Raw genomic sequence first — 22,799 nt, forward strand, 5'->3', positions numbered from 1 at the left:
CGAAACGTTCCTCCATAATGTCGCCCCTAAAACACCCCTAAAGACACCTACAACCAGTTGAGGTAAAACAAGAAAGTTCAAAACAACCCCTAATTCAAAAACTCATCATCATCATCATCATCATCATCATCATCGTACTCAGTATATCCCACCAATAGCAAAGCTATGGTAGGGTCTGAGGAGGGTAAGATGTAGACAGCCTTATCTCTACCCCATGGGGATAGAGAGGCTGCTTCCGGTGAGACCCCCGGCTCGATAGTAGTTTTGCATCAAGCCTTGGACATATTACATAAGGCACATAGCACTCAATCATCGGGACGCCGGCTGATTGATGCATGTACCCTTGTCTTTCGGCTATCAACGCCACCACATGATGCATGATTAACATTCCATCACTTTTAACGTTAATTCAAAAACTATGAAACAATAAACACAATAATGAACTGAAGTCGCCGACGCAACCACTTCCCTCACATGGCTTCCTTAATCCGAACACTACTCACCAAACCCAACACATTACGACCACTTCACAGCTACTTCTTCTACTCTTCAACCCACCACCATACACCACCACCGGCAGCTAAAACTATACCATTCAAATTAACATCTCATGGGTCTTCTTGGGAAGACCCGTATCACTGGATGTCGTCCAATATTAATGACCATGATTTTATTAATTACCTTGATCGTGAGAATGCGTATTGTGATGCTTTCATGTCCGATACTAGTAAGGTGCAGCGTACTCTGTTTAACGAAATGATTGCCCGAGTGCCGGAACATATTTCGACTCCACCGGAACGTTGGGGTCAATGGTAAGGTTTTTAATTTTTGTATTTTTATCAACGAATTTTATATAATTTGAGAATTTTGATCTTTTTAGTTAACACCAATATCATAGGGTTTAAGGTTTAGGGATAAAAAAAAACGAACCGAAATAAGTGAACCGAACAAACAAAGGAGACCTTGAGGAGGGGCAATGTGTGGCGCCCGGCCGGGTTTTTTTTTTTTTTTTCCTGGGGGCACAAAAATTTTAGAAAAATTTCGATATTATATATAAAGAAAGTTCATGTACAAAATGATTTTATGAGGAGAACGTAGAGAACGTAGGAAACAATACCAATCTATCAAAAATGAGAATATAGGAAACAATACCAATCTATATAAGCAGTGTTTTATAATACAAAGAAAAAACCCTAATAATAACAACAAAAGAATCAAAATTGAAAACAAAATAATAACAGCAAATACTTAATAACAACATAAGAAAAAAACCTAATAATAGCAACAAAATGTAAATCAACAAATACTTATAACGTCTCATAATGGAAAATCAGCAAATACGAACAAAAAATAACAGCAAACACTTATTAAAACAAACCTAATAATAACAACAAATTGGTTCTCACTGTTTTTATGTTAAGAATGATTTGTATTTGATCCTGAAACATTATATATATATATATATATATATATATAGGGGAGATTTCAAATGAGAACCCCTTTGAGTTTTAAGAACTCGAAAGAACTCAGTGTAACGATTTTTTTTTTCGAATTTTTTTTACACATGCGTAATATATGCAAGTTACATAAACGTAAAAAAATTACAGAATTTTTAACGCGCCGAGTCGACTTATTACACATGTGTAATGGACGTAAAAATTAGTGTAATCACTTACAACTTTATTCTCTCTCTTACTTTGACTTTTTAGTTATATTTAATCTCAACCACACAATCCAATCCATTTAATAAAATGTGTGGCTAAGAATTGAGTTCTTAAGTTCTTAAAACTCAACATGGTTCTCAAAATATCCCTCCCCTATATATATATATATATACACACACATATACATATCCGAACACTTATAAGCCCACTGTTATGATAAACTCATTTTAATACCATGATTTGCCAATTGTTATGTTTATTGCTATAACTTTAATTATCGTTAAAAAAGATAGTTTACATTATTTAGTTCATTAAGGCCTCCTGCTCGGCTGGGGCGCATGAATTTTCAGGGCTGCCACCGGAAACAAAAACTGACAGTTTGGCTTTATGTTTTCTTAAAAACCGAACTTTCGGTTTGGTATCAGTTTTATGTGCAACTAAAACCAAAAAAAACTAACTGAACTTACAGATTTATATTTTTTATTTTAAATTTTAAGTAATTTATAATGGTTTAGTATATAGTTTAACCCCGAATCTTTAGCCGAGATGTATGATAATTAATTAATTATTAAGTAGCAATAAAATTTAGGCCCAAGTTCATTATCTTTGACCAACATTTTTCTTTTTGGCCAAAAAATTTCAAGCACGAATGGTCAAACATAAAAACTGAAACCGAACGCAAACTAAAAACCGAAACCAAACGGTTTTCAAAAACTCAAACAGCCCAAACCGGCCCATGAGCACCCCTAATTGATAGTTGGATATTTGATATCCAAGGGTCAAACTGTATGTATTTCGTTTTTAACTGTTAATTTTTAGTTGTGATTATAAATGGGAGTTTGAAGGTCTAGCTAATTCAGTGAAAATATCTGCATTTATGGGCAATATGAACATGAATTCAGTTGATAAATTATAGTACTTCCTGCAGAGTCAAAAGTCTGCATTTTGACTCTTTGGAGTCAAAGTAAGCTTGAAAGAATCTTTGATAAGTACATTAAGTTATTACCAGAAGTAGTATAAACTAAACTAACTGGTGTATAATTTTTGTATCCATATTAGTCGTTAGATGTGAAGATTACTATGATTAACTATAAAATATCAGTTAGGACATCTCTCTTTGTTTTTTGGCTGTCATTTCCATGCAGTCATGAACTGAACTTGAATCATGCGTTTTTTTTTTTTGTGATGGTAAAACACAGCTTGTAGGTCTGTAAACGAACCAGACGAGCATAAACGGGGCATTTTCATTTTTCGTTCGTTTTTAACTCTAACTGAACAAACAACCAAACACGGACAACTAAACGAACGTGGTTTTCTTGTTCATGTTTGCTTATGTTCGCGCATTACGTTGTACAAACGAACGGTTCACGAACGTAAACGGATGAGCGTAGATGAATGAACATAAGCGAAATAACTGAGTGAAAACCAATTAAAAGCAAACGCGAACATCAATTTGTTGGGCCTAAAGAGTTAATAAAACTAGACTAAATTTTAATAGGCCTCAAAAAATTTAATTTTCTTTCATTTAACTAAATGAACAAACAATGTCGTTTGTGTTCAGTCGCTTACTACATAAACGAACCTAAACAAACTTCCTACTGAGCAGTTCACGAACAGTTCATTGAGCGTTCGGTTCGTTTACAAGCCTAACTTGTGTTGGACAGGTAGCCCTCAGGCGCTTACTGATGCACCACCTCCTTGAAGATTGAATCATGTGTATTTTATTATACGCACTATACAATGATTGTTGACGTTTATATATACGAAGTTTCATATGGTTTAGTGGTTGTTATAACTAATTTATGACTTATCATATCTTTGTGCTTATGTGGTTGATTAGGTTGTATTATCAATGCATACCAGAAACAAAAGAATACCCCGTTTTATGTCGCAAATTGGCGGTTGAAAGCACAAGTTGGCTGCAAAATATGATCAAATATGCAAAAAGACAATTCGCAAGCGAAGAAATATTACTCGATTGGAACGAAATCGCACAAGAACATGGTAAGTAAAATCATATGACTATTTGAATTTTAAACAATAATATTTTTTATACCCCTTTGTTAATCCCTTATTTACAGGCTATGTTCATGTGGGTACTTGTAGAATATCACCCGACCACCGTTTTCTTGCGTACACGGTTGATATAACGGGAGAAGAACGGTTTCTTCTTCAAGTTAAGTATCTTAAAACCGGGATTATTATTCCAACGTTAAAAGTTGAAGGTGTTGTTAGCTTAGCATGGGCTCAGGATAGTTGTACGTTGTTTTATACAGTTTGTGATCAAAGCCAACGACCATATAGGTAAGCTTCCAAACATAATTATGTTAGAAGTGGCAATATGGGTGGATTGTAATGGGTATTTTTTTTAGTACAGATCGAGTTGGATTGTGTCGGTTGACCCTGAAAACACTTTTTTGTCCATTTCTTAAAAGTTTATATGAATAAAAGTGAAGCTTTGTCACTGCGACGATAGTTTAACTTTTTGAATAAAGAGACACATTAAATGTACGCTTCAATGTGACTTTTGACCCGTTTAACTCGTTCGAACCGTGTGACGCATTTAATCTGTTTGACCCATCTGACATGTGTTATACATCACATTTGGCCCATTTGACTCTTTTGGACCGTTTAACACACTTTTCACTACGACAGCAGTTCAAATTTTTGAACAAAGAGACCATTAAGAATACTCTTTAGGTGACTTTTGACCTGTTTGACACATTTTACACATTTGACCTGTTAACACATTTGACTTATTTGACACACTTGACTTGTTTGACCCGTTTGATAATTTGATCTGTCTGACACATTTAGCCCGCTTGATACATTTCACATGTCTGACATTTTTGGCCTGTTTGACAAATTTGACACGTTTTGACGCCCTTGACTCGTTTGATAATTTGATCTGTCTGACACATTTAGCCCATTTGATACATTTCACCTGTCTGACACATTTGGCCCGTTTGACACATTTGATGCGCTTGACACACGTGACCCGTTTGACTCATTTGGCCTATTTTGACTCATTTGACCCGTTTAACACGTTTAACGAACTTCCTTTATATCTAACTTTTTTTTATCTGACCCATCGGAGACAAAACATAGCCAAATCATATTGCCACCTCCAAGTTATATATCTTTTAAACTTTAAATCCCATATTAAACATCACATATGTTTCTTAAATTGACAGGGTACAATACACAACACTTGGATCGAATCCTGTTTCAGACATCATAGTATACGCCGAAAAAGATTCCAGATTCTGTGTCGATATCACAAACACAAAGGATGGAAAATTCATAACCGTGAATTCAAACTCGAGGACATCATCCGAGGAAGGCACTTATCTATACATGATTCATAATTTCATATATACAATACTTTTGTTTCTTTTAAAGAAAAAAACTTATCGTTTATTTTGAATCTTGATGGTTATAATTTATATTGCAGGTGTATGTATTAGATGCAAACAACCCAAACCACGGTTTACAAAAAGTGCATAATCGTGTTTCGGGTGTACAATTTTTTTTGGAGCATCATAGAGGGTTCTTTTATATTTTAACAAATTTGTATTCGGGTGACGAAAAGGAGTTGTTAGATGAAATTTATTATTTAGCTCGGTGTCGTGTTGAGGATGTACAGTCAGCTAATTGGGAGGTAGTTTTTTCATAGTGATTATGTAAATCAATTTTAGGACAACATATTCTTGTTATGCTTATATAATTAGTTTCTTATATTTAACACCTTTTGGCCATTTATAATATATTTGTTCATTAAATAATCAGAATCGTTTTTTTTTCTTTTAGAAAATTATTGTACCGACTAAAGGTACGAATATACAAGACATGGATGTTTTTGATGAGCATCTTGTGCTTTATCTCAACAAAGATGATTCTCCTATGATTTGTTCCGTTAAAATGCCTATTCAATCCAACAATGAGGTATATTAGTTGCACATGATGTTGCTATGATATTATGTTCATAGTCATATGATAATATGAATAGGGGTGTGAATGGTATGTTTCGAGCTCTACATCTGAAGCTCAAGCTGTGCTCGTGAGAAAATTTTCAATCTTGATCTTGGCTTATTCATTATGTATTAATTATTTAATTGTTCTATTTGTATACATATATAATATACTATAGCATGCATTGCTTAGTTACTTTATCATAATTATTTTTTATTGTGGAATATATATTTGTAGAAGGTTATTACAAATAATTACTATAAATTTATAGTTATAAAAATTATGATAAAAATAACTATAGCTTACATATTATACTATAGCTACTTTTATAGTCATTAGTTGTTTAGTTATTTTATTATAATTGTTGTTTTTTTATAGTTATATAATTATTTTTATTATGTAATATATTTGTTATATCAAGTAAGCATTATCAGAATTGAACAAATATAGGCTCGCGGGCCTAGCTGAGCTCGTTTATTAAACGAGCTTATTTTTATGCTCAAGCTCGAATCGATTCGAGCTTTCAGCGAGCTGATCACGAGTAACTCATGAGTGCCCCGGCTTGTTTACACCCTTAATATGTGGCTTTTCTATTTGCAGAAAGAAATGGAGACTGATGATCTTGATCCATGGTATTTCCCTATACCCTCAAACTCAGGTAGCGTTAGCCCGGGTTCAAATCACGACTTCACAAACTCAGTATACCGAGTCGTGCTTTCATCTCCAGTGGTAAAAGCTCTTAAAATTTAATACATAAATAAATCTTTATGAATTACAAGTTTACAAGAACAGATAATAATCTTAATAATATTGCAGATGCCAGATTTAGTTGTTGACTATGACATGTCAGCAAGAACATTCACCATTGTGCACCAAGAGGACGTATTAAACGTTTCTTCAAAACCGCACAAAACTGAAGCTAACGAGTGGATAAACGTGTCGAGTTCATATTTTTGTGAAAGAAAAGAAGTTGTTTCACATGATGGCACTATAGTTCCGTTAACAATATTGTATTCCCGTGAAGCTCATAAAATGGGCCGATCTCCGGGTATTATACACGGGTACGGGTCGTATGGTGAAGTTTTGGAAAAAAGTTGGTGTGCTGAACGGTTGAGCTTACTTGACCGCGGTTGGGTGGTTGCATTTGCTGATGTCAGGTATCTTTTTGTTTTGGAAAAAAGTGAATGTACAATACATTTATACATTTTGTATATTTGTAGAAATATCAGGGATGGAAATCGTGTCGGGTTGGTGGGTTGAATCAATGAACCCTAACATGACCTGTATTAATATTCATGTCAAAGATAACAACCCTAACTTGTAGAGGTGCGCAAAAGAACCGGTTTCTGAACAAAACCGGCACCCGAACCGATACTATGAAACCGGTTTGGAACTGATAGAAACCGTGGGTTCGGGACCGATTTATAATCCTCTCCATTGAAATTGGTTAAACCAGACCGAACCAGTCGAAAGCCGGTCAAAACCGGTCAAAAAAAGGATTATAAACCAGTTTTGACGTTTTGTTGATCAAACCGAATCGGTTTAGGATTTGGAACCATTTTGTGCACCTCTACTAATTAAAATCGTTTAACCGGAACATGACCCAAGTAACCCTTTTACCTAAACGATTCAAACGAGTTGGCAGGTTTTAACGGCTTTGAGGGTTGTAAATGAGTTGTGAACAGGTTGTAATAAATGGGTTAAACGGGTCATAAACAGGTTGGCAGGTTGATGTCATTTAATAATTTTATATTCTGATTTTAACCGGTCAACAACTGATTCTAACATAATCTAGCTAACTGCTGTAATGGCTGATGTGGCATGACTACTGAATATTAACTGTTTTATATGCGCAGAGGTGGCGGTGGTGGCGATCCATCATGGCATAAAAGTGGAAGTGGATTGAACAAATTAAACTCTATAAATGATTTTATTTCATGTGGAAATTATCTTGTAAAAGAAGGTTATGTGCATAAAGACCGACTTGGTGCGATCGGGCAAAGTGCTGGCGGTCTTCTTGTTGCTGCCGCCGTTAATATGCATCCGGATTTATTCAAAGCTGCCATTTTGAAGGTAATACTTTAAACTCGTATTTGAATCGTATAATGGTTTTTTTTAAGAAAATCATGAACGTAACCAATTTTTTTTTAAATCACGCGTATAGCCACAAGATACGTGAATCTTTGGTTGTGTTGCGTATCTATTTTTATTTGTTTATACCTTAAATATTTTCATCATGTGCGTTAATAATAACACGTACACGAATAATAATACATACACAAATAATAATACATACACAAATTTATGCGCGCTATGTTATAAATTCGCGTGTCACATAATCACATTACTGTAAGTCATTATTTATGGGAAAAAGTCTAATAAACAAGTAAAAGTAGATCTGCCACTCTTAGCCACTTATCTCATGGTTAAATGAGTAATTTGTTTCAAACCAAACCGAAAATTTGTCTTTAGAAAATTGTTCGGTTTTCGGTTTCCACATTGGGTTCGGTTCAGTTTTTTTTTATTGTCATTTTGGACTTGAAATTTTTGGGCTGGAAAAAATGGCCCAAAAGGCCAAAATGATGAATGTGGGCCTAAAAATTGTGCCTAATATTTTTGTTAGTTAATGTTTAATTTATTATTATACATTTCGGCTTAAAATTTTGGGGGCATACCATTTGTTAGTTTTTTTAAGTTAATATTTAAAAATAAAAAATAATAAATTCAATAACAAAAGTCTGCTTTTTCGGTTTATACGGTTTTGGTTTGGTCATAAAAGTCAGTTCGGTTTATTCGGTTTTCGGATTGAAATTCAGTTTTTGGAAAGAAAAAAAAAACGTAAAACACACCCTCGGTTTTGGGCTTGGTTCGGTTATGTCGGTTCATGTGCCACCCCTAAATAATTACTCTCATGATTTTCTCTTCTTTTTATCAAATAATCTTTGGAATTTGAACAAAAAACTATGAAATATTTTCTACAGGTTCCATTTCTTGATGTCTGCAATACATTACTGGATCCAACCTTGCCATTAACAATATTAGACTATGAAGAATTTGGGAACCCTCAAATAAAATCACATTTTGATTACATTATGAAGTATTCGCCTTACGACAACATCAACAATGGAATCTGTTATCCCGCAATGCTCGTCACGTCATCTTTTAATGACTCAAGGTACACTTTCTTATTATTTTTATTTATTTCATTTTGATGTTTTTAATTCCTGTTTGTCACGTGTATAGAGTTGGAGTATGGGAAGCTGCCAAATATGTGGCGAGGATACGCGAACGAACGTGTTTGAATTGTAGTGGTTCGGTTATTTTGAAGACAAATATGAGTGGAGGGCATTTTGGTGAAGGTGGGAGGTCTGGGCAGTGTGAGGAGTTGGCTTATGAATATGCTTTTTTGATGAAGGTTATGGGTCAATTAGATGCAAGTGATAAAGGAGATTATTGAATAAAACTAGTATAATTACCTGCGCTTCGCTGCGGCATTAAAAATGTCTGGGCGTTTTATTTTTGTATATGTCCGGTTGTTTATTTTTTGTTTGGCAAAGAAAAAGAAGCAACACATTTTATTAGTGGCAATCTATTTAGAGAGTTGTAAACTCTGTTTGTTTTGTTAGTGAGCGGACAAAAATCCTCAACTGAATATAAAGCAATCAACAAATAGCATAACACATGTTTAAAAATTGTTGAAGACTTGATGATGTGTCATGAGTGTGAAAAAATTTTGTGGTTGAAATTTGATCCTTCGATTGATAGTCACTTATGAGAGATGAAATTTGTGGTTGAGATTTGTTATTTTGATGAATAGTTATTTTTGTGAGAGATGGAATGTTTGCTTTTTAATAATATATATAATAAGGTGTCTTGTTATTTTATGGTGTAAAATAGACTGGTTCAAGTGTTTAGATCAAATTATCTGGCAGGTGACAAAATGCAGCATGAAATCAAGATACTAATTAGCTATGATACAATCTAAAATACTTAGGACCTGATGGAAAACCATCACATAGGATATAAGACTATTTTGGGAGAAAAGTATACTCATAATCTCATATGTTGAAGGTTGTACTTAAAAAATAACTAGGGTTTTACCTGGCGTGTTGTGTCGGGTAGATCAATAAACCAGGACGGTGGTAAAACGAAAGTTTTATCAATCCCAAACGTTGAGGCAGTAAGTCGTCTCGAGTCCGGGCGGTTTCGATTACGTGTGTTATTGTATCGGAACTAAAGTAAGGAATAAAATAAATTATAAAAATTGAGGTGGACCAATGGGGTAGCGTCGTAAAACTTGAGCGTTGGTAAACCCGACTGTTGTCGATCCCGGACGTTGAGGCGTTGAATCTATGCAAATTCGGATGGTTTTCGTTATGTTTGTTACGGTACCGGAACTAAAATAGAAAAAAATCGCATTCGCTCGGTTCTATTCATTGTGGTACTAGAATTAAGACAAAATACGTTGAGTTTGCCCGAATTCAGTCGGTTTCCATTATGTTCATTGTCATACTGAAACTAAAACAAAGCAAAAGTTATTGATATATAGTCAGTTTTCATACTGTTCGTTGAGTCAAACCCAGGTTGAAGAAACTATAAGACATACAAATAAACTTATGATAACCACCCTGCCACAACTTAATTTATGTTTGATCTGGAAAACTGTCTATCAAATGCAAGTTTGTGACACCAACATTCTACTTTACTCTATATAGATAATATGAAACATCCGACCTCTCGAATCACCAATATTGTCTGTTTTGCTTCAAAGAGCTCACGGATTTGTTTTTGGTTGCCCAGGTGGATGCTTCCCAAGAGATCATTCATCCTGCTACTACTCCCACCCGAGCACGCGTAATTGTGGAGCTCTCTTGTCATCCACTAGCATTAAGCTCAAAACGCGTCGGTGATTTAAGAGGCATGACATATTGCTTATGAACTAAGGATCTCTTATATCCACAGCCGATTTGGGATTTGCCTAAGGTATTACCTACTAGATGTATTAGGACTTGAACTCGAGTCGTTTTAATGAAAGGGTGACGTGATTATCAATCTAATCATATGCCATCTTTTATTACGAGGCTAGCAATTTATGGCACGACCCGTTAAGATAAACGGTTAGTGTTTGGGGTTATCAGGGTAAAATGTCAATGACAATAAGAAACATGTTTAAATGAGCTCAACCCCTTTAACCTTTTTATGATACAAACAGCATGTTCAATTTATTGTGTTAAATAAAGTTAATTGGTGGACTTGTGTATCAAAATTGCATGAATTTGGTGAATTGTTGTTATTTTTTTTTGTTGTCTTTAGTGAGTCTTGTTAAATCACTTAAATGTGTTGTGTCATTCATGCTATTGAACTGCTTAAATTAATCATGTTATTCAAATGATTACCATTATTGTGGTAAACATGTCATGTAATACAATTATTAAACATGTTCATGCTAGAATTAAAAAAATGACACATACAGTTAAAAACGTCGTGTTTGATTGTTCGAGTTTACTAGTAATGGTAAACTTGTCGTGTAATGTTCAACCTGATTAACACAACATGAAACATTTTATAGCTCAGACAAATTATTCATAAGTTGTATAACTCAAAAACCTACTTATAAATGGTATTATTAAACGTGTCAACAAAAATAATTCGAAGACTCCCTACAACAAATAACAATCAACAATAATACATTGTTTAAAAAAACATTATTATTTTTTATACAATATAAAATTGAAAAGAGTGAACTATAGTTTTCGTCTCTTTTGATTGTTCAAATCTGCAGTTTTAGTCCAATAGTTTCAAATTTGCGATTTTCATCCATGTGGTTTCATTTCACTTGCAATTAAACCTTAATTCATTAATCTCGTTAAGTCTGGCCGTTAAACCCATCAGCGTGCTCTTCACGTGGGGGGGCGTGTTGTCCTTTTTTTTTTCTTAAATACACCCCAGTCCCTCACGTAAGGGGGCTTGCGAATTAGGACTAGGGTTTATTTGGGGAGAAAAAGAACAAAATTGCCCCTCATGTGAGAGGCACGCTGATGGGTTTAACAACCAGACTTAACAGGGTTAATGAATTCGGGTTTAATTGCAAGTGAAATGAAACCACAGTAACGGAAATCACAAATTTAAAACTATTAAACTTAAGCCACAGATTTAAAGAAATCATAAGAACGAAAACCATAGTTTACTTAATTAAAATGATATTTTTTTCTTATTTTTTATTGTGTATGGATGTAGCATGGTTGTGTTGACAAAAAAATACAGAACATGTGACCGTATGGGGCTCACAGTACACGAACACTAAAAACCGGATGCTAGTAGTGGCCCACAGTATTAGACTATTAGTATTATGGTACGACACAGACAAACACCTTATTCCACCTTATCCAATTTGTTTCTGCCGCGTGGGCAGATCCCAATTGACTCCCTTTTGTTTTATTCTCCTGGTGCATCCCCTTTGAAACAAATCACAAATGCATCCCCTAAAAAGGGAAAATGATTCTCAACTAGAAATTTTTTAAAGGGATATTATCAAGTTTTCATGTTTGTTTTCGAGCTATCTTGTCACTGACGCGAGTTAATTACGTAACAATAACTAGTCGTGCTCTACATGTTTTAAACATAAGCGCGTCGTGTTCTATATGTTTTAACCATTAACGTGTTGTGTCATACCTGTAAGTTAAAACAAGTTGTGTCTTGTCCTTTTCACCGCAAACACATCTTAACTAATTATTTTTACACCCAACTCATCATAGCCGACTTATTTTAATGTGCAAGTGGGTATCGCACTTGCACATCAAAAGGACCTTGGGAATATGTCGGCTATGACGAGTTGGATGCAAAAATAAGTGGTTAAAGATGGGTATATTGGTTTTTATTAATCCTAGCTATTGTCTTTTGGTTACTGCCAGTCCCAACTAATGAATGGGCTACTGACGGTCCTAATTTTTTAACGTATTTGTTCCTAATGGTCCGCGACTAACAAAATCCTGACATCGTTAGTTTCAGGTCGTCGGTAAAACGTTTTTGGCAGGAAAAGCCAAATTTGTTGCCAAAAAACACCACCAGAACACCACAACCACCACCAATTGACTCACCGCCAACCAACTACCACCACTTGAGCATAATCAACCCATTCCGGTGATGGTTCTAGGGTTTCCTGCGACCTCAATAATTGGGGCTTTTACTAGAAAAGGGTTCCTAAAGGTCCGATACAAAGTTACAAAGATGTTTGGGACGAAAATGTTGAGTTTTCGGGAAAAAAATTGAGTTTTCTGGTCAAAAAAGTTTTTCAGGCGACCTGAAACTAACGAAGTTAGAATTCTGTTAGTTGCGGACTGTTATGAACAAATACGTTAAAAGTTGGGACCGTTAGCAGCCAGTTCGTTAGTTGGGACCGATAGTGACCAAAAGATGATAATTGAGTTTAATAAAAACCAATATAACTTAAAGATATGTTTGTGGTGAAAAGGGTAGGGCACAACTTGTTTTAACTAACAGGTAGACCACGCCGCGTTAGTAGTCAAAACATGTTGGCCATGACACGTTATGGTCAAAACATGTAGGCCACGACTAGTTACAGTTGGGTAATTAACTCGTCGTCTTGCTAGTTTAACGGGTCGTCAACGACAAGATAGCATAGTGACAAACATGGAAACTTAAATTATGAGGAACATATTTGAAATATCCTTAAAAAAGGGGGTATTTTGTTAAAAGATGTTTAAAACTAAAAATATAAACTGAAATATGATTAAGAGATTTTGTTTTGCAACTATTATTAATCATGTATGCATGTTTGGTTGTCTAATCACATTATCTTATAGGTGAGTAATAATAATACATGAATAAAAATACATACACGGATTTATACGTATAGTCGTATATAATATAATGTGTCATGTTATTGTAAGTCATTGTTGATTTAAAATATTTGATACGCGAGTAAAACTTTTGTAGAAATAATCAAAGACGGGCTCACATTATATATGATGTCACGTAGTACCAGTAATATCATTGAGGATGCGCATTTTTTAGAACGATAAACTTAATTAAAAGAAAAAAAAGAAAACAAACAAACAAAAAAATAAGTTATCTAGTAAGCAACTAACTAGGATGATGCATTAAAACAACTCGACCCATCAAAAGCTACTAGAAAATAAGGACCAATACAAATATAGACCAAACGAAATACAAGAAAAGAGAAGGCCCGACGAAATCGATACGAAAGCCTCTTCTCATGAACTAACCCGAAGACCCACTGTACTATAATTCTATACCATAAATAATTGAATACAAAGAGACCTACCAACATCTGGTACTTTCACGCTCACACTTTGAGAATACGCGAGTAAATTTGGCGAGTTAAAAGGTAAACATTGTGTTATTTTATTTATATGTTAATTTATTACCTTACTTAGTAGATAATACATGATTTCAGTGAAAATGAAGGGATGCTTATCCAAACTTCGTTAGAGACTGGTCTAATTGAATCAGCACATACCTTGTTTAGCTGTAACGTAGACCCATCACCACTTGGATTGGAGACTAGAGACTAACATCCAAGTCTTATTATTTGGTAAGTTCTTATTTGTAATCTTATATAATCTTATAAATTGTACATCTTATAATTATAGGAAAATTGAATTTTAATAATATCATATATTTGCAGTTGGCAAATAATAATCCTACATTAGAAAATAGCTGTCACCGGTTCCAATTTTCACACTAATTGTTTTCATTGGACCTCCGTTAAAAAAAACTTTTACGCCATTAAGTTTTTTTTTTTACAAATTTCAAATTGTTGTTTTAAGGCTTTTGATCGAAGTTAGGATACGGGTCGATTGATGTAGACTTACCTCGAAACGGTGCTCCAAACGACGAAACAGTGTTTTAATTCGGGTGTATAAATTTCCAATTAACATAAATCAAGCCCTTTGGAGCACCGTTTCGAAGCAAGTTTTCATCAATCAATCAGTATCCTAATTCCGATCAAAAGTCCCAAAACATCATTTTGAAATTTGAAAAAAACTTAAAGTCGTTAGATTTATTATTATTATTATTATTATTATTATTATTGACTGATGTCCAATAAAAATAATTACTGTGAAAGTTGAGACCGGTTACAGTTATTTTTAAGGTGAGACTATTATTGGCCAACTACTGAAAGGTGAGATTATTAAAGCCACGTTGCCATAATTATATAATGATAATAACAAATTAAGTACTAAAAAATAAAAATATATTTATTATTCTCAGTTACGACATCATTTATTTCATAGTTAATGTTTTTTTTTGTTCTGCAAGAATTTCTTCATATATTGTTTGAATTTGTGGTGATAAAATCATAAAATGGATGTACTAATTTGATTAAGGAGTGATGTGCCAAGGTGACCTGTTAAGATTTAATAAAAGTACGTTAATACTTTTTATCACTTATGTTTTATAAATTATTTAATTTTAAAATAAAATAAAATTAGAATCTTTAATTAAGCCAATAAGCGTTAGTTCAACTGATTTGAAGGAGAAGTGATGACTTGGGTTATAGACTGCAAGGTCTCAAGCTCGAATCTGATTCTAACTGGATTTTACCGTAGTGGGCCTTTGGCGGTGGCTTTTCCCTGAAACAAGAGACGGTGGGCTTGGACTACGCAGCGCAGTCTGCAGTCGCAGGCGTATATGATCGCCTTTTGCTATTGGGTTACCCTGACTCCCCGAGTAACTAGAATTTATTGTTGATCGTTAAAAAAATTGTGATTAAGCATTAAGTGTCTTGAAGTGATTTTACTGCTATAATTTATTGCAAAGTTCAGCTAGTTAGTATATGATATAACTTTTTTTTGGAACGACCAATTAAGTAACGCCGGGTATTTCGTACGCGCCCCCCATTGGCTAAAGGTAGCCTGAGCCGGCCACGAGTCCGGACGGACGGAGCCCCTAGCGGTCCACCAATTGAGGGATTCCCCGGATAAACCCGACCCCCACGCCCGCCAAACGGCACGACAACGAGGAGCCGGTAAAACCGAGTGAGATCAGGACTCGAACCTTGGCGAGCTAGGGTCATCCCTCATATCTCCCATATAAATTGGTGATAGTGAGGTTTGAACCTCCTACCTCTCACTAGTAAAGTGAGTGCTCTACCATTGAGCCACATTCAATATAACTAAGGTAGCCAAACTATTTGATCGTCAATAATGTTTTGTTAATGGACTGAAATATACTTTAATATGTATTATCACATTTATTTATAACTGCACCAAACTAATCTCAAGTAAGTGAACCTATATATTCAAAAAACAATAAAATGACATGTATCATATGTATGAAGTATTTGTATATGCAAATATATAGATGTATTCACTCCTATTAAATTTTAAATACTATCATAAAATTGTGATTTTTTTAAAACTGGAATATGTATTTATTCTTTAAGAAAACTTTGTTGCACTATGATTATAATGGCGCGTTTAACAAATATTAAAACAATGTGACTAACATTAAAACGGTGTCTAAACCAAATACGTTGTTAAAGTTTCGCACATTAAGTAAACAAATGATTATAATAACGTGCCAAAACCATTTATATTCAAATGCCTTTTTAGTGGATACAGTAACCGTCCTTCCTACGCGGCTACGCGCATGGAACAATTATTTATGTAGCAACTCACCACAAACCAGGAATAAGGCAAAACACATAATACACATAGATATAAGAGCACGGCAACATCTTAGCTAAAATAAAAAATAATTTGATAAAACTATTCATATTATAAATTAACACGTAAAATAAACATTGATAAACTGGCGGGAGTACTTTTATTTTTTTAAGTAATTAAGTACTTTTACTTTTCAAGATTATCAATTATGCAGACTTTAATCATGATTATACGATATTTGTAAGTTTTTCTTAGTTAATTTGATTTGATATTGAAATGTGTGAAATATTAAATATTTTCATAAGATTATGTAAGATATTATAGTTATTAAAACGGTAGGTGTACAATAGATATCTTTCGAATGTGTTTTATAATATTAAAATTGCCATCACAAAAATATATTTACTTTTGTTCATTATTTATTGTATAATTTCTTTTTACCTGTATATAGTCATTTTAGATATCTTTATAATATAATTTATAAAAATACTAAATAATATGTATTATATAGTATATGAAAAATATTATTTATGATTTCTACTTTGATAGACAAGATATAATTTATTAGAACAAAACTAGAAAATTCCATTCATAGCATAACCATTAGTAGGAGTGTAGGTAGGGCAAACCATACCTCAATTCTCAAATGACACATCCAGGAGACCATCGGCTTCAAAACCGTATATGAACATATAAAGTATATAAAGTATGTTAGAAACATAAAGAGATTCTCACTGAGTTAATCTAAACAACATAAACAAAATATACTAAATATATAGTATTAGTATACTAAAAGTAACAAACACTGATATAAAAGTATAATAGTAATAGATAAAACAACATGCATGCACGAAGACGAGAAGAAGCAAATAAGCAAAGGTCACGGCTCACAACGATTATAGTAAAAACTAAGCCCATAAAACAAATCATTTTTGTTTAGGCTTTTGGATCAAGTTTGGTGTATTAATTTATAAAGCTTTGATTCAAGTATATTTTTTAAATGAGTTTGAGCTCGGTTTATATTCATTTAAACTCATATTAATTCAAATATCTCGAATAGCTTACAAGCAAATTCGTCTGTATAGTTTAAAACTCTACTTTCCATTTAGTACAAAATTTTCTAATAACATTGTAATAATCTAAGAAATGATGAATGAACTTGACACAAGATCCGAGCATATACTATTAATACAAATATACTATTAATACAAATATACAATGTATAGAATATTAAGAGTATATATATAATAATAAAATATTATAAAAAAGGTGAGTACGTGACAAAGACTAAGCCATGACTCAACCAAATCATAGCAATATCCACATCGTGGAACGTTGAAGTTCACGGCTTTATTTTATATGTTGGTTTAAACCGCTCTTGTCTCCAAAATATTCTATGGGTCACCTACTCTATTCACCCAATGATTTTAAGAGTTTTGGATATTCTATTTTAGGTACTAAAAATATGAATTCACAAGATATAAATCATTTAAACATAAAATAAGTTCAAATATCAAATACCAAAAAAGAAGTTTTAAATTTTAGCGTAAATTTTAGTCATCAAATACTGATGCAAGAGCATCTCCTAATTTAAATTCTGATTTTATTAACTTTTAATATTTTTTGTGTTTATCTTGTTTTCAAGTTTATCTCATTTTAATTTAATATAAGTTAAGGTTGAAGGTTATCTATTTTTCAGTTTTGAGTGAATTTTAATTGAATAGAACTTTGTTCTTAGAACATATGGTTTACTTTATCGGTCTTTGATTAACTAAAGTGTCATGAGCCATTTGAATGGTTCCGTTTTGGCATCATTTGGTACTAAATGATATCGATTCCGCGGCTTTACTCAAATGGTTCAAAAATAATTGATCATTATCAAATTACCCGAACCGAAGTACTTGGTGAACAAGCTTGACGCTTACAATTCTTTAATCCAACATCATAAAACTAAATAACATTTAACCCTATTTATAATAAACAAGAAAGATAAATATTAGGAAACTTGAATTTTAAACAAATAACAAAACCGATCTAGTTTTGGAAGTGATCAATGGCTCAAGAAACTCATGATTAAATAAAAGATGATAAATCGAACCAAAGGTTCTAAGAACAATGATATTTGTAAATAAAACTAAATCAAAAACTCCCTAAACAATAAACCACAACATCTTATTTATACTAAACAAAAAAAATATATATAAACATGGAAACGATATAAACATAATATAAGAAATGATATAAACTACTAAAATAAAAGATTCCAACTAAAGTAATTAATGCTCCTATGTTGAAAACTTGTGAAACAAGCCAGCAAGGTGGGTAGTTCCCAATCAATCAGTTTCAATATGTTTTCGAAACAATGCTTTTAAGACAGAAGTCTAGAACGATATACGTCGGTGTTTATGTAGTTGTATATACGCAATATATAACAAAAATAGTAGCGTGTAACCTTATAGTTCATTAACTTTAAATAATGTGATGTAGTACTTATGCATAATGTAAATTAAAAATACTTAAATAGTAATATGTAGTCTTATTTATGTAACTTAATAGTTCATGAACTTAAAGGCGTGATGCCTCTCTCGAAAATATTGTGTTTAAATAAATAAAAATGGAAATATGTCAAGACAATTCAAATATGCTATTTGTGTAGTTGGAATAATATAATTATGTTTAGTTTGCAAGTTTGGCTAAATAAATTAGAAAAGCGATGGTGGTGGTGGAGGAGCGGTGACAATAACTTTTGTGATAGCAGTGTGGGTAAGATGGTGGTTGATTATGGCATGAGGTGGTGTTTGGCGTTGAAGCTTACCATGCACGACAAGTGTCAACCAGTTTGGACATCTAGTGGGCTAATATATGTTATGTATCACACGCATGTGCAAAAGCCAACCCTCAAATATAAGAGTTTCTTCGTGTTTGTGCTTATTGAAGAACAGGAATTTTATGTGATAGTGATTTCAATATTTCATACTACAAACTTTATTAGAGAATAATTCAAATATCTCTAATTTTTTATTTATTTATTTTTTTTAAATGATAGATGAACGTGTGCTCGTTTTCATTTGCAGAAAGACCCACAACACTAGTGGTGTTTTGTGTTTGATTAATTTATTAAAATTGTTTATTTATTTTATATTTTTAAATTAAAAAAAAAAAGAAACTATATCTAGCTTAAGAATATTTTATACTGTGACAGTGTGATGCTGAAGTACATTGTTTTACATAAACTTACACATTGCCCCCTTCACCTCTAATATAGATAACCACAACCAAGTACATATGATTTTAGAGAGAGAGAAAAAAACCATATATTTCTCATTTAAGTTTTCAACATGTTTGTTCATTAAATTTTTATCTCGGACAAGAGAATGGTTCATGAACATCTAACTGAACTAAAATTTGTGTTTGGTTCATGATCAAAAAAATGTTTTATTTGATTTGCACGGCTACCAAGTTTATATTGTGTTTTTTTAACATTAATATTCTTATATTAATTTTAGCATTAATTAATCACATAATATAATATTCATGTATATTTGATTTTATAGGTTAATAAGATTAGAAAAGTTACTAAATCATTAAAAAATATTAAGAAAATCTATATGGATAAACATAAACAAAAAACGGAGATAGCCAAACACATTATCGAACGTTCAAGGTCAAAACAAATATAAACTAACTTTCTGTCAAACAGTTAATTGAACGTTTGGTTTGTTTACGTCCCTACGAATTATTACATTGTTTTTTCTTGATTTGAATCTTCATTTACAGCTCAAAACTAAGATTCACTTGTGAGATTAATCAGTAAAATTGTTCATTTTATGCAGATTTGGTAGACATAGTGTTCAAAATCAGGAAAATGACTCGGTTTTCGCAGTGAAAACCGTAACGAATCGAGACCGGTTTCGGTTTTGAACCTTTCAACTGGTTAACAATGGCAGTATCACTTGTTAAGCCTCCATTAGGGAGAGAACACCATGGAACCACGACCGGTAGGAGACGAGTTTTCGTTCAAACCGAATCGGGCTGCGTATTTGGAATGGAGCTCGACCGAATCGATAACGCGCATATGGTTAAACGAAGGCTACAGATCGCGTTAAACGTCCCGGTCGAAGATAGTTCGTTAACGTTCGGAGACGTGGTTTTGAAAAACGACCTTAGCGCGATCCGAAGCGACTCCCCGCTTCTTTTGACGCGAAACGTGTTACATCGAAGTTCTTCCACTCCCTGCTTATCTCCGTCGGGAGATAGGCAGGGAGACAGAAGTGGCCCAGTTGAGATCCTGGGCCACTCGAGCTGTTTAATGAGAACGGGTCTCACTAAACAGCTCGTGGAGGAAGTTGTTAAAGCGATGAGAAAAGGAGTGGGCCCGAGCCTGGCTCGTGGCGGGCTCGGGGGCGCTTATTATTTTAAAAATATTAAAGGCGAAAATGTGGCGATAGTGAAGCCAACCGATGAAGAACCGTTTGCACCGAACAACCCGAAAGGATTGTTCGATAAAGCTCTTGGTCAACCTGGGCTGAAACGGTCGGTCCGGGTTGGTGAGACGGGTTACCGCGAGGTGGCGGCTTACCTTCTTGATTATGATCATTTTGCTAATGTACCCCCAACTGCATTGGTGAAGATCACACATTCAGTTTTTAATATTAACAACAAGATTGAAAGAAATAAGAAAGATATTAGTAAGATTGCTTCATTCCAGCAATTTGTCGAACACGATTTTGACGCGAGTGATCATGGAACGTCGAGTTTCCCGGTGTCGGCTGTTCATCGGATCGGGATACTCGATGTTAGGATATTCAACACGGACCGACACGCGGGGAATCTGTTAGTTAGGAAGGTTAAAAATGATGGTAACCGGTTTGGTGAAGTTGAGCTCATACCGATTGATCACGGGCTTTGTTTGCCCGAAAATTTGGAGGACCCGTATTTCGAGTGGATCCATTGGGCCCAGTCTTTGATCCCGTTTTCGGATGATGAGCTCGAGTACATTGAGAAACTCGACCCGTTTCGTGATGCGGAGATGTTGAAAACCGAGCTACCGATGATACACGAGGCGAGTTTACGTGTTTTGATTTTATGCACGGTTTTCTTAAAAGAAGCCGCGTCGCACGGGTTGTGTTTGGGTGAAATTGGTGAGATGATGAGTCGGGAGTTTAGGCGTGGTGAAGAGGAGCCGAGTGAGCTCGAGGTGATCTGTATGGATGCTAGACGGGTTGTAGCCGAGAAGGCGGAAATGACGGATTTACCCTTGAAGGGTGAGGTTGTAGAGGACGGGCTTGACGGGTTTCCATTTAAAATCGACTATGATGTGGAAATGACGGTTTTACCCTTGAACACGCTTCCTGGAGTTATAGAAGAAGACGAAGAAAGTGAAGAGGAAAAGGTGACCAAGTGTGGTTTAAGTGGTAATGGTAAACCGAGGGCGGGATATGGCGGTTGTGTGGGGGCGGGTTCGTCATCAGGGTATAGGAGTGCGAACGAGCCGATGGCGGCGGGTGCGTGTTTTGTGAAGTTGGGTGATATGAGCGAGGAGGAATGGGGGGTGTTTTTAAAGAGTTTTGAAGGTTTGGTTACTAAGGTTTTGTGTAAAAGAAAGATGGTTGGAATGGGGCAGAGGCAAAGGCTGAGGTTGGGGACTTTTTGTCAATTTTGACTTTTGGATATGTTGACTTGTTTGACTTGGGAGGATTTTGGTCAATGGGTAAAGATTGTACTTGTTGGTGATTTGTTTATAAATAATTTAGTAAATTAGTTGGTTAGTATGTTTTGTGGTGTTTATTTTTGCTTCGGTTATGGTTATTCATACATCCTTTAGCCATGGTCGTCTTTGACAACCGTCAAAAATTTTTGGGCTGAAGGCGAAAACAATTTGGGCCTTAAATTGGTTGAGTAATTGGGTTTAAACATTAAGAATGCATATTTTTTTTTCAAATATAATAAAAATTTAAAAAATTCGGGTATATCGAGGTGTCGGGCCAGGTCCATCGACCACTCGGCCATGCCTCATGGCCGGCTCTGCCTTTGGCCTATTCAAACACCCATCATACGAGTCATATAAGACTTATACTACTTGTATGACAACATGAAAAGGGTGGTGATACACACACAAAAGGTGTACGAATATAACTACTCTTTATTTTCTTTTTGGTTCTCATTGTTTGCCAAATCGTTAAGGTTGGTTTTTCTTGTAAAAGTTGTGTACCCAGGAGTCAGTTTCTAACCTTGGGTACATCTCACTGAAAAATAGAGAGTCGGTTCAATGCTTTAGTTTGATTGGACGGGGAAGGCCATGATCATGGTGGACCTTACATTCACCTTTTGTTAGCTTAAGTCGACCGGTTTAAATGGTTTATAAACACCCCTAAAAAACAAGCAAATATAATGATGGTTAGATTGGTCAAAGCGACTGAACTGGAAATTTCTTTTGTGTTGAGTTGTTTGATAAGTTTTAACGGTTTATAAACACCCCTAAAACTTTACGTACTGTGTCGTAATCTAGTTG

General features: G+C 34.3%; 1 protein-coding gene and 1 pseudogene across 1 annotated transcript; both read left to right on the forward strand.

The window, feature by feature from the left end:
• Window positions 1-474: 474 nt before the first annotated feature.
• On the forward strand, window positions 475-9,093 carry LOC143627727 (uncharacterized). The gene is made up of 11 exons (XM_077097488.1): window positions 475-812; window positions 3,505-3,668; window positions 3,746-3,968; window positions 4,859-5,015; window positions 5,119-5,325; window positions 5,475-5,609; window positions 6,237-6,365; window positions 6,453-6,793; window positions 7,493-7,709; window positions 8,618-8,811; window positions 8,880-9,093. Exons 1-11 carry the CDS (start codon window positions 475-477, stop codon window positions 9,091-9,093), a joined length of 2,319 nt encoding a protein of 772 aa, XP_076953603.1.
• Window positions 9,094-20,202: 11,109 nt separating this feature from the next.
• On the forward strand, window positions 20,203-22,053 carry LOC143627752 (phosphatidylinositol 4-kinase gamma 5 pseudogene; annotated as a pseudogene).
• Window positions 22,054-22,799: the final 746 nt, after the last annotated feature.

Source organism: Bidens hawaiensis, unplaced genomic scaffold, assembly GCF_021521415.1.
Source record: "Bidens hawaiensis isolate Kalapana, Puna unplaced genomic scaffold, B.hawaiensis_p1.1 tig00004733_1, whole genome shotgun sequence".
Lineage (NCBI taxonomy): Eukaryota > Viridiplantae > Streptophyta > Magnoliopsida > Asterales > Asteraceae > Bidens > Bidens hawaiensis.